General features: G+C 41.5%; 1 protein-coding gene across 1 annotated transcript; it reads right to left on the bottom strand.

The window, feature by feature from the left end:
* Positions 1 to 1,590: 1,590 nt before the first annotated feature.
* On the bottom strand, positions 1,591 to 12,796 carry DCPH1 (damage control phosphatase 1). The gene is made up of 6 exons (XM_075210211.1): positions 12,702 to 12,796; positions 11,242 to 11,312; positions 10,593 to 10,698; positions 9,446 to 9,687; positions 7,455 to 7,620; positions 1,591 to 7,334 (listed from the first exon to the last, which is right to left on the bottom strand). Exons 2-6 carry the CDS (start codon positions 11,277 to 11,279, stop codon positions 6,564 to 6,566), a joined length of 1,323 nt encoding a protein of 440 aa, XP_075066312.1. The 5' UTR covers positions 11,280 to 11,312; positions 12,702 to 12,796; the 3' UTR covers positions 1,591 to 6,563.
* Between the last annotated feature and the right edge of the window lie 605 nt (positions 12,797 to 13,401).

The raw sequence follows: 13,401 nt of genomic DNA, 5'->3' as shown, positions 1-13,401 counted from the left end.
CTACAAAAGGTGTTTCTAGCTTTGAAAAGAACGTAAACCACTTCTCATTGTGCATATATTCCCGTGTTTATTCTTTATTCATGTATGTGCGATATATTCTTGTTGCATACTACACTATCAGTGTTTGTATTTATACAAACACTGTATTTGTCTTATATTTTGTTCCAGAGATCGCAATGTATAGGATCATCACACAAGGAAGGGATCCAGTGACCTGGGGGCTCACATTAATACACATAAGCCTGGTATTCTATAACCTTTGGTACAAGCACACTGCTCTTTAGTTATTCAGCATGATGAGTACTTTACGAGTATCTGCACATTTAGGTGCCTGTAACGCCTCCTCTGAATGATTTCCATGGTCAGATACTCTTCAGATGGGATGTAGCCGAGGTGCAAAACAAATGGCAGAATTGGGGCAAATCTGGGGCTCAGTGGCTCATATAGACTAAGCAGCCAAACAGGTAACTACAAGTAGCATAAAACCTTTTCAAGATGCCCCATGTACGTTTCTATGTTAGACTATACAGTATATACAGTTCTAGACAACATAAACTAACCATATGATGGATGGGAATCAAAGGGGGAGGTGAGATAAGGTATATTATTCCTATTATAATTTGTCTCCTAAATCTTATGCATAGACAGCCACTCAGGATCACTTCTGTTGTATTGTATAATATATACAATTCTCTGTGTCCATTCTTGTGTATCAATAACAGCTCAGTATTACTCCTATTGTTCTGTATTATATACTCTATATATATTGTATACCACATACAATTCTCTGTATGTATGGATAACTGCTCAGTATGACTTCTGTTGTATTGTAGACCATATGTAATTCTCTGTATCTATTCTTGTGCATGGGCCACCACCCCGTATTATTGCTCAGTATCACTTCTGTTGAGTAAATATTATCTGTATCCATTATTATTACTCGCCCAGTACAATTTATTTTTTTCTCTATCTGCTGAACTCATTTTCAGTATCAATTTATCCCATCATCTGCATTTATGGAAAATATTTTACGTGTAGCCTAATGTTTCCATGCAGATCTCCTACCTCGCTAATGCATTGTATTGTGCTGGTGTATACAGTAATGGGCTATAAAATACAGCACATTACACTGTATTAGAAGTGAAATACTTTCCATGCGGGCTTGGAGCAGGTTGCTGAGTGTTTGTACACTGCTCAATCAACATAAAAACTGCTGGCAAGGTAAGTACTAATCAAAACCTGTTTGTTTTGTGAAAAAAATACTATTATGAGGGTGGTTATTAGCAGGTGGGGGAGGAAAACTACAAATTTTACTGAACCCTCTAACTGACAGACATTTCAGCTTTATGACCTATATCGGTTCCAATTAGGGCTCTGCCCTATTGATGGGGGAGTGGTTTCAGCTCTCTGTAATTAAGTGGTGAAATAATATATTCAAAAAGCCCTCATTCCCTAACTCACTGCAGTATTACAGTAAGTGTGTATTACAGTAGTGTCCAGTACCTTAATTTATGTTTTAATACCCCAAAAGTAACAATATACTGTACATACAGATTACACCACTGGATGTTTGCTCAGGAAAGAACAAGCTTGTTTGTATCCAGTTAGCATTTTATTGTGCAGATATGACATTTCATGGAAAGTTCACCAGGAGTAGACATTTATGTACTGGAACAAAATAAAACAAATGTGGCTAATTGCAAAATTCCTTGTATATTTTTCCATGACTTTATTTGAAATTTGAGATATTTTTAGACATTTCCCTCATTTTACACAAATTCTTCGAGGTCACGTGAATAAAGTAATATAAGGGTTTAACCAGGGGGCGTCCCACCCTCTTCTGCCGCCTTCGGCGGGATCAGTCTGGAAGAGAGCCGATAACAGGCTTGGCTAACCTATGGCACTCCAGGAGTTTGTGAAACTACAAGTCCCAGCATACCCTTCCAGTAATAAGCTGCTATATATTGGCAAAGCATGCTGGGGCTTGTAGTTTCACAACACCTGGAGTGCCACAGGTTAGCCAAACCTGGCCTATAAGATAGTGCATGCTCTATGCTTTTCGCCGGACAAGACTTCAGAGTTGAGCTTCGTATTGTGCTATGCAACCAACTTGGCCAGCTTCTTGCATTCAGCTCTCCAGCTTTGGTGATGAGGCAGTGGGGTGGCAGCGTACAGAGGAAGCTGGCCCAGGAGAGAGCATAATGAAGAGTAGGGATAACATTTACTTATGTATATATAGTACACACTGCGCTATACATCAATCAGCCACTGACAAGTAAAGTAAATTACATTGAATATCTCGTTACAATGGCACCTGTCAAGGAGTGAGATATATTAGGCAGCAAGTGAACAGTCAGTTCTTGAAGTTGATGTGTTGGAAGCAGGAAAAATGGACAAGCATCAGGATCTGAGCGACTTTGACAAGAGCCAACTTGTGATGGCTAGACGACTTTGACAGAGCATCTCCAAAACGGCAGGTCTTGTGGGGTGTTCCCGGTATGCAGTGGCTAGTACCTACCAAAAGTGGTCCAAGGAAGTATAACCGGTGTACCGACGACAGGGTCATGGGTACCCAAGGCTCTTTGATGTGTGGGTGGAGCGAAGGATAACCCATCCAATCCCACAGAAGAGCTACTGTAGCACTCATTGCTAATAAAGTTAATGCTGACTATGATACAAAGAACACACAGAGCATTGCAGACTTCTGCATATGGGGCTGCGTAGCTGCAGACCAGTCAGAGTGCCCGTACTGACCCTTATCCACCGCCAAAAGCGCCCACAATGGGCACGTGAGTGTCAGAACTGGACCATGAAGCAATGCGAGGTTTCCTGGTCTCGTAAATAACGTTTTCTTTTACATCATGCAGATGGCCGGGTGTGTGTCTAATGTTTACCTGGGGAAGAGACGGCATCAAGCTGCACTATGGGAAGAAGGCAAGCCAGTGGGAGCAGTGTGGTGCTCTGGGCAATGTTCTGCTGGGAAGGTGTTGAATTGGCCTCCAAATTCCCCAGATCTCAATCTGATCGAGCATCTCTGGGATGTGCTGGAAAAACAAGTCCAAGCCATGGAGTTCCCACCGCGTAACTTACAGGACTTAAAGGATCTGCTGCTAACGTCTTGGTGCCAGATACCATAGGACACCTTCAGAGGTCTTATGGAGCACATACCTTAACAAGTCAGAGCTGTTTTGTCAGCACTATGGTGACCTACACAATATTAGGCAGGTGGTTCTAATGTTGTGGCTGATCGGTGTATAATATAAAATACAGCCCAACCCCAACATAGTGGTAGGATATAGTCTAATTGCCTAAGAACATGTCCCAATTACTCTGCTGACCGTACAAAAAAACCCTGTAACGTTAGGACATATATAAACTTTGCTTTTACATCATATAATTAGACACAAACAGTGATACAAAGCAATGCCACCCGCACAGAATGACGCTTTTGTCTTTTTTGTCAAAGCTGGAAGCAATATTTTTCGATATGTTTTCCACATCATTTAAAAAAATTAGTTCCTTGTAAAGATATGCAGATAATGTGCAGATGCAGACAACACTACATGCTGGAAGTACTCAGACAATCAAATAAACACAAGGAAACAGTGCACTTGTCATCTACCTTCAGTGTCGTCAAATGTCCACAAGAGGGCAGCTTTCCAATGTACTATGAGACAGTGACACACAGGCACTGGTCTATTGATTCATTATGAGATGTAAGCCTATCAACTGCAGTTTAAAATAAATGAACCAAGTTTAATATTATGAAAGGGGTTGTATAGATGTATAATGATATATAGTCTCTGCTCATGTAGTGATTCATGGGGGTACGTGGGGGGTGAGAACCACACTGACAGCGGTGTGCCAAATTAGCAGCAGTTATACCAGTGTTGGCTAACCTGTGACACTCCAGGTGTTGTGAAACTACAAGTCCCAGCATGCTTTGCCAATATATAGCAGCTTTTGGCTGGAAGGGTATGCTGGGGCTTGTAGTTTCACAACACCTGGAGTGTCACAGGTTAGCCAACACTGAGTTATACAAAGGTGTACTACCCCTTTTCAAGAGATACAGTATTTATCTCATTGTATGAAGTCTGTAGAAGCAGAACACGCAAATCACAGGGTCTAATTACACAGAGCAAAGCAGTGTTTTGCAAAGACATTTCATAGACATATGGCAGGCACAGCGAGCAACGCTCATTTATCCTGTCAATCTAATCTATCCCGTTTGTCTCAAAGCTAGAATCACCTACATGGCTCATTAGGTGACAAGAGAGCAAGTCGGGAGGGGTGGGGATAGAGGCGGCTGTGATGATTCGGTCTTAGATGCAAGTGTAATAATTAATTTGAATATTCATAAAACATTCATTATACTTGTGTGTGATCTTCAGAAGCATTATATGCAAATAACCATCAGCATTGGAAGGATTCTTTACTGTAAGGGTGGTTAAGTTGTGGAGTTTTTAACCACATGCATTGGTGATGGCAAATTATCAAATAGAATTTAAAAATGGATTAGATGCCTTTCTTACAAAAAAAAAAATGGTATCTGAAGCTACAATTAGAGGCATTATGTGAAACATTCACCAAATTTTTGGGGACAGAAACTAATTATTTTTCTTTATTTGATGCTAAATAAAATACATACCTCATATACCTTCAGGACCAAACCTCTGCCTGGGCCATAATCTCAAACGCACACATTAAAAGGTGGGATGAGGAGGAACCATTGGATGTCATTTAACATTACATTTTTTATTTTGGACCAATTGGGAGGGGTCATGTTAAAGGGCCTGAGCTTTCACAGTCCTCCTCAATGCTACTAAACTCCAGGGGGTAAATGCATCAAGCTGAGAGTTTTCCGGCGGGTTTGAAAAGTGGAGATGTTGCCTATAGCAAGCAATCAGATTCTAGCTGTCATTTTGTAGACTGTACTAAATAAATGATAGCTAGAATCGGATTGGTTTTTCAAACCCGCCGGAAAACACTCAGTTTGGTACATTTACCCCCAGATGATAAATTATGATAGGCCTTGGCAGGCAGCTAGTTGTTAGAACTCGAGAGCTAGCAAGTCTCCAGTTTATTTGATCATAGTTAACATATTAAATAAGATAGAGTTTAGCAAACTGTGGGGTCTATTTAATAAGCTGCGATGAGCCATAAATCTGGAGAAATCACCTCTTTGCTCCACAGAATGGCCATCTCAGCTCTTCTTTTAAGTTATCAAGGGGTTAAAGCAGGAGAGAATCAGAGATTTCTCCTGCCTTAACCTGGTCACTGAAGTCCTCACTGACTTCTATGGAGATGTGACCCAGTTTAACAATCTTTACTTTTCACCACCAGCCTTAACAAACTAACACCATCTCAAGATGGCTTTAGATCACCATTTTAAGGACTTCATGGCCGCTAGAGTAGATTCTGCGTCCAGCACTGGAGTCCACCACAATGCGCATGCGGGACCTTAGCTGCGCATGCGCAGTAGCCACTAGGGTCAGACCTTGCATTCGCCAGAAGCGTTAGACTGCCAGGGAACTTTTAGTTAGTGTAGATGAGGGGGGATGCTGGGGTATGCAGCGATACAGGATTATTCTGACTGTCGCCCACTAACCGTCAATGATAAATGGACCCCTATGGATCTCCAGATGTGATGAAACTACACGTCTTGCTGGGGTCAGATTGACTATGTCTGGTCTATGGTACAGACATATACTGAGGACTATGCATTAGAGATTAAATGGCAGAAATAAATCAATAAGCATATGCAAAACATTGTAACAAATGGGTTGTCTGAATAAAACATGTGGTTTGATATAATCTTTAATTATGCCTAGCATGTCAGCCACACGGATTCTCCCCATAAGTATAGGGGGAAATCCTGGATGGTTCCATGACAATTTAAATGAAATAACACATAGTAACCTCTTTGACTTTATGCCTTTAGGCATTAACAACATAAAATTACTATTTTGTGCTGCAAATATACGTGAAGACATTTATGAAAACGGTTTCATATGCAACTGCAAAAAAGTGTGCTGTCATCCAGAGCAACCAATCAGAAGTGTGCTTTCATTCTATAAACCTTACAGCTAGAATCCGATTTGTTGTTCTGTGTTACAGCATTTTTTTGTACTATTTTGTTTTGCAGTCACCTATGTTGCACTTTTTATAAATGCCTGCTATTGTCTTTGGTTGTGAGGATGTCAGAGTAGTTTCAGATGACACAAAGGGTATAAACCAAAATTCCTTATAACATTCACTGACTGTCAAAACAAACAAGTAACAATTCTCTCAACATTCTATAAGTCTCACACATTATTCCTTTCTGAAAACATTATAACACACAGGTACATAGGCATGCACACACTGTTGCATTGTATACAATCAATCGCCCCCAATTGGCTGCTAAAATACAAATCCCAGCATGCTCTGCTAGCTGAGCCGGTGGTTTGCAGACTGAAGGTTTTTTTTTGTGCATAAGCAGCAGACCATACTAACGAAGCATATGGCACTCAATACATTAAGCTAAAAAAATAATCTCTTTCCATTAACATCTAATCACTGCCTTACACCGTAGGACTGAACTGGATCACTCCATATTTGCCAGATATCATCCAGTCCGGCTCAGACGCCGTGAGCTGTTCTCCGATCCCCGGACGTAAACCGACCTGCACGTCGGCTTTTAGGGTTCTGATGCTGCACAGAGGCGCAGGATGAAATGTTGTCAGCGCCTGAGAAAAGGGTACAGTGAAGTCCCACTTCCGGTCTCCGGTGAGCTTCCTGTAGTTCAGGTCCCCTTTAAACAAAATCAAGTCCGATTTTTGCAACTCTGTGTATAAATCGGGAGCGGTATCAGCCATGCTGCAATATTCATGGGGTAGAGTCCAAAACATATTCTCATGATACACCCAGCAGCCCTTCTCTAGGTTCTCTTTCCATGTCTGTCCGCACTTTGACATCCACTTGTGGTTGGCCGCTAGACACTGCCGGACTGTCCAATTGAAGTCGTGTCTTGTGGTGTCCGACACAAACCAAGGAAAGCACTTCCCATGAAAATGAACTTCGGAGACCAGTTTTAGAGACAATATGGCGTCCGCCAAGACAAAATCGGTGACTAACTCAAATCCGGCATTATCTAGAACTATGTCAACTCTAATCCTTGAGTCTTTCTCCGTGCTCCCATCTCTACTCTTTGAAAGGATGTTCCAGAGAGATTCCATATTATCTACCAATATAAATGGCTGGAGGGACTCCAACGAGGAGAGAATACTGGATTTCTGAGAGTTGTCCAAGCCCCCAGATATGGAGAGGTCACACTTGTTTCCCCATAAAGAAACCTTTAAATAAAGAATTATAAAATTATTACACTAATAAAATAACACACAGGACTTAGTTTACCATGCGCATAGCGGCCATGGCGATTTTGGCGCCCTGTCTGATCAGCGGAGATTACCCACCTGCAGCAGTCTGTAGAACTCCTTTCGGCTTTGGTCTCTACTGAGGCTCTCCATGTTCCTCTTCAGCTCATGGAGATCCGTGCAGAGAGCCAACATCGCTGGCTGAGATTGGAAGAAACTTTCATTCTTTGCTTCCCTGAAGACATCAAACTTGCAGATAGGGGGACTGCAGTAAATCAATGCAAAATATCAATATTGCTACATTAAAGATTGTCAAAACAGCCATACCCTTAACATAAAAGTCACCTAGCTCAAAAAATTAAATATGGTGGTAATGGAAGAAACTTAATATAAGGCTTAGCACAAGCTTTACCCCATGATGGTCCAAGCAATGTATTCAGAATATTTTATGCTTTCATTTCTCGAGCTATAGTTTTATGCAAAGAAACGTTGTGTTGAATACTTTTGAATGACCACAAAACCTAAAACACATTCCAGCTACACATCTGCCTTTCCCAACCATTACATTGTACGCGGGACTGCCAGAGGGCGAGGTAACGGCAGGGAGAATATCCTCAGTGGTCAGATCACCAGAAGAACATATATCTGTAAACACAGCTTGTGGGGCACAGACAGCTGCTCCCGATCTGCTCTATCTGACTCCACAGGAGTTCGATGAGAGGATCCTACTGAGGAAACAGATATATAAACCATACTTGGCCCGGTGTCATAACCAGCGTCAGGTCTCTGAGCCCGACCAAAGACGGGAGACATGATTAAAGTGAAAAAGTCTTTAATGAAATAAGATAAGAATGAAAAGAAAAAGACACAATCCAGGGCCTGGTGCCTGCTTGTCAGGAGGGGTTTAGTTGAGTGGTGAGGAGGCTAATTTGTCCTTCATTAGACATGTTCCTCTACTAAGGGTGTAACTTAACACCCAACAATTAGTCTATGTCCACCATATGGCAGAAGGATATATCACCAGTGGTCTCCCCAGCACCTAATTCCCAGGGTCCTCCACCCGGCTCTTTTAACTTCCCACCCTATTTAATATAATAAACCATTGTTTCTCCTATTAGAACAGGCACTATGTGAGCACTACAGCCAGCAGTGTGTGTTAGACCACTGACCACCAGTCTGACCAGTCCTGGCAGGTGTGGGCAATAACCCCCAACATTTGTCATTATTATTGTAAATTATTACACTGTCTCTATCCGGCTGCTTCTTAATGCCACCCGGCTGGCAACATTTTCTGGGGAGAGCTCTGTATCACAATATCATATATAAGAATGTTCTTCTCCCCCCTACCATGCAGAAAGAAGGCGGGGGTCCCTCACCCATCACCAGAGCTCAGACCCCAATGTATGTCAAGGCAGCCACAGCAGCTCATAGCGCAGGAGGGCGCAAACACCCCCCCTCCCCCCATCTGCCACAGGGGACGGCAGGATTCAAAGCAGGGAACACGGTGTCCAAAAACGGACACCTGTAATAAATATGTAGGTCAGACCTCCTGAAGGGACGTAGGATGTGTGTAACTGTATTACCATTTCTTATGCCTCAGACTTATTATTCTATTGAAAGCCATATCAGAGGCTACCTGGTTTCCTTCAAAAAATATTCCCCCAATGATCACACCATCATCTTAAATATCCTCAATCTTGTAAAAAACACAAATAGCTATTTGTGAGTGTTACTATTAGTTATGTTAAATAAGCCAACTTGTATTTTAAGTTTTATGGCCCCTTAAAAAAAAAAGTCCACCCCTCCCCTGTAATCCAAAGCGTAGAGCGGCTCTTGGCACTGGAGAACTAAGCCCAACCATAGCTCAACAGCGGAGCTCTATGGAAGATGTTTCAAACTAGCCGTCTTTTAGCTTCAGGTAATGAGTGAAGGTTGGCTCCTAGTATCGCACCTCCCCCACTCGCTGTTAGGGGGTGAGATATTTAATTAACACAAGATTCGTAACGGATGAATGTATGTCCTATAAATATAAAGCAATGCCCTGTAATCACGGACAGCTTTAGGCGGTGGAACGCGCATGTTCTGCTCACCTGGACAGAAGACCTTCCTGGACCCTGCGATACAGGTAGCACTCCACATACAGCCAGGGGGATCGGAACCAGCTGGGCTGCTCACCCTTGCCGAGTAATGTTTCCTGGTAGTCCAGGTAGCGGTTCCATATGTGCGTATCCGGCTGGTCATCGGTTAGCGGAAGGATGGGCTTGTCTGTCTGCATCTCGTTCCGGAGTTTGGAAAAGAAAGATATAGCTTTCTTTTCTGCCTCGATGCCTTCCTAAAATAAACCACCCTGGGATTACTTGTTACCTACAATTATATAATTTTACATTTCTATAATTAAACACATCTTGCACCTTTAGAATGCCATTCTCCTGCAGGGAGAGGCATTTCTAGACAAACTTGGACCAACGTCAATAAAACAAAAAGCTTTCACTCATATGTAACAAGGACAGTTCCGATGTCCTCACACCATAAAGGAGGCTAAACTGATCTGTATATAATAAGAAAAAGTTTTTTGTACTTTCCATTAAATCCCTTTCCTCGAGGCTGTAGATGGACACAGATGGTGGGTTAGGTTAACCAGAGGAGTCAGCGTTCCTGGGTGGGTTAATCTGTGGCCCCCCCCAACAGCTTCGGAGATATGGATTTAACAGCAAATATATATTTCCCTTTTTTTTTATTCCGCACAAATGGGGTCTCAGACGGTGGGTAAAGGCGGCCTCCAGAGAGGCAGCATTGTTCCCTATGTAAAATTAATCAGGGACAACCAGGTGCTCCCTGGACCACCAATGCCACATGACATCCTGCCCTGGTCGAATTGCCGCTAACTCAGAGAATAGGTGTGATGGATAGCCTCCCTTATCCGGCGTGAATTTCACAGATAAGAGGTAACAGTTCCATTTTTATGTCCCTTATAAAGTACAAAGAACGTCTGAGCGATGGAACTCCCGAGTCCTGGACTGTAAGCTCTGCAGGCTCCACACCATGGCCAAGAAGTGCACAATTCTTACATGCACACCCATAATGGTCTATAAATACAGCTATGCATTATCCCATGTGTGGGCACCGCTACGTCAGGTGACTTTATGACAAGTTCCTGAAACGTTTACACAGGGAATATCACTAGATGCTTCTTTTAGTGTCCCTCTAGTGAACATATCTCATGAACTAATCACCCACCACTCCATACTCTTCCAGGAACTTATTTTTATTTCGATGCACGGTGTCAATCACTTTGGTTAGAATTTGAGGCAGTCTGTCTTTAACTGTAAAGTAAGCAAAAGACCTGTAGGGAAAGAAAGGATAATTATACAACTGACAATGCAAACACAACAGAACACAACACAGCACAACATAACATAGCTGTTTATGTTGGAAAGAAAAAAAAAAGACATTTCTATTACCTTTCACCATCTAAAACCTCAGTTTATCAAGAGGAAGGAAACACAACAACAAAATAGTCTAATTTACGCTAAAAGGGGAACTATTGCTTCCTGATGTCATTTTGCCAATTGGACAATTTCCTGGATCACCATACTGTATTGTGCTATTAATGTCAGTAGCCCTGTATATTGTTTTGTTACAAAAATGTCCAATCCTTTATTTAATTTACTGTATCTGCCAATACAAGTTGCTGTGACAGTTCTATGGCTCTGCAGTAAATATCCCTATTCATAGCAGATGATTAAAACTATTTTCTTCTAGACGCACGGGGTGGCCTTGTGTCCTCTGTATGAACCGATATTCCTCTCTTTCCACTCCGCAGATCCCTGCACGGACTCACCATATCCTCCAATATCCACAACCAGTCATTTAAACAAATACACACCCTTCAAATTTGGCAGAGAGCGAGTCTGGAGTCTCCATTTTCTTGATTCACTGACTAAATCCTGCTCGAATCTGCAAGGAACAACATAAAATGAGTATTCATTTTAAAATATAGTTATTAATGAGATCCAGTTTCACTCTTACAATAAGGTCTGAAAAATATTTGAATTAAGTGGAAATAATTATCTTTACACGATTAACTTCATATTTAATTTCAATAAATGCAACCAATATACAAAGAAATTTGATCCTGACCAATTAAAAACTTACATGCAAACTTTGTTTATTACTTTAAATAAGCCCACTTCCCCAACTAGCAGAAGCTAGATTGTAAGCTCTTCTGACATTTCCTGTTTGAATGCAGATTGATTTTGTCTACCTTGGATGTCCCTGTTTTATGTCTGCTCTGTTTTCCCCCATGCTCAGCACTGCAGAGCAATGACAACAAAACAATAATAATATTTGTGCATGACAAAATATTGCTTTCTCAATTAAGTGTATGTAGTGACATGATGACTTTAGATTCAGAATGTTAAACACATCTATAACCCATGCATTGTAAGAAAAAGACTACTGTATCTTGTGTGTATATCAGAAGGCACCCCCAAGTAATACAAGGCATTGCAACAATAAACACAGATAAGAGCATTTGCTTTCCTCATGCTTCCATGTGATCACTCTTCAGTTAAAAGAGTATGGCAAGGTGGCTAAGTGGTTAGCACTTCTGCCTCACAGCACTGGGGTCATGAGTTCAATTCCCGACCATGGACTTATCTGTGAGGCGTTTGTATGCTCTCCCTGTGTTTGCGTGGATTTCATCCGGGTGCTCTGGTTTCCTCCCACACTCCAAAAACATACTGGTAGGTTAATTGGCTGCTAACAAAATTGACCCTAGTCTGTCTGTGTGTATGTTAGGGAATTTAGACTGTAAGCTCCAATGGGGCAGGGACTGATGTGAGTTAGTTCTCTGTACAGCGCTGCGGAATTAGTGGCGCTATATAAATAAATGGTAATAATAATATGACTATTGATTCGCATTTTAAAAGGACAGACCACAAAAATGAGGTTGCCCCTGCATACACAAATTGTTTTTCCATAGCTTTTTGCTTTCTGTAGAGCTCATACAGATTCTACTTTTAATCATAGGGATCAATGATCCCTATTTCAAATTTCACCTGTACTCTATTAATTTTATACATCTGAGATGCTGTGAATATCCCTGTGTATAATACTTAGATGTTACATGCAGATATCTATGCATTGCTTGCTATAACTCTTCTATACGCATATATCAATACACTTAATAAAACATGACAGTCATGAAACCAGATTATTCATAATAAATGCAAAACATAGATAATTACAATAACAATTATATCACAAAATCTAAAGAGTGTTTATAGATATAGCTATATACACTAGAAACATAGACTGTAATGCACCTAATATTCTAGAACTCACACTGTCTCTAGACTCCAGATCTACTGGCTCAGCAGACTGTGCTGCCAGTACTACCACCAGGTTGCAGGACCAAAAACGCATTCTCCTCTATCCCACCCGCACATTCGCACCTGTCAAAAAGTCCGCCGCGTTCAAAAATATTATTTCCTGTGCTCCGGGCAACACAAACTCGAAAATAAATATGGAATTCGTACGAAGAGCTACGTCGACTGCTTTATTTAATGATCGATTAGAATAACTATATTTTACGGCCTGGGAATCTGCTTCTGCGAACAGCAAGGCTGACGCCTGTGCAGATTATGTCTGTGTACAACGCGTGCTGGATCAGGGGGCGTGGACTGTAGATAGGAGGGTCTTTTCTCATGCAGGTAAGTGCTTTGTATGGAGCTTGTATCAAGGTCGCGGGTTCGAGTCCCCGGTACTCCGTCTTGTGTCACTGCTGGGATTATTTGGCTATCTCCACATGCTTGATCTCCTAAATGGTGTTAATAGAGAAGCACTTTGGGCAGAAGGTCAATAACAGCAAGCTGAAATGGTTAATGATCTGGGTTGGGCTTCCATGTCAAACCTCCTATCCCAATTCTTCTGATCTGCAAAAATTTAAAATGAAACAAATATGGAATTGTATGCTAAAGATTATGCACCCCTGGTCAACCGATCTCTAAATGAAAAGAAATGGGCATGACCTCTATATCCATGG

Source organism: Mixophyes fleayi, chromosome 4, assembly GCF_038048845.1.
Source record: "Mixophyes fleayi isolate aMixFle1 chromosome 4, aMixFle1.hap1, whole genome shotgun sequence".
NCBI classification, from domain to species: Eukaryota; Metazoa; Chordata; class Amphibia; order Anura; family Limnodynastidae; genus Mixophyes; species Mixophyes fleayi.
This window is presented reverse-complemented; position numbering and strand designations above follow the sequence as displayed.

Coding starts and splice junctions, on each gene's coding strand:
- DCPH1 (XM_075210211.1), bottom strand. CDS start 11,279: ATGGAGACTCCAGACTCGCTCTCTGCCAAATTTGAAGG. Junction 9,688..10,592: donor TCCTGGAAGAGTATGGAGTG/GTGGGTGATTAG, acceptor GGTTTATTTTAG/GAAGGCATCGAGGCAGAAAA. Junction 7,621..9,445: donor CAGGAAGGTCTTCTGTCCAG/GTGAGCAGAACA, acceptor GATTTACTGCAG/TCCCCCTATCTGCAAGTTTG.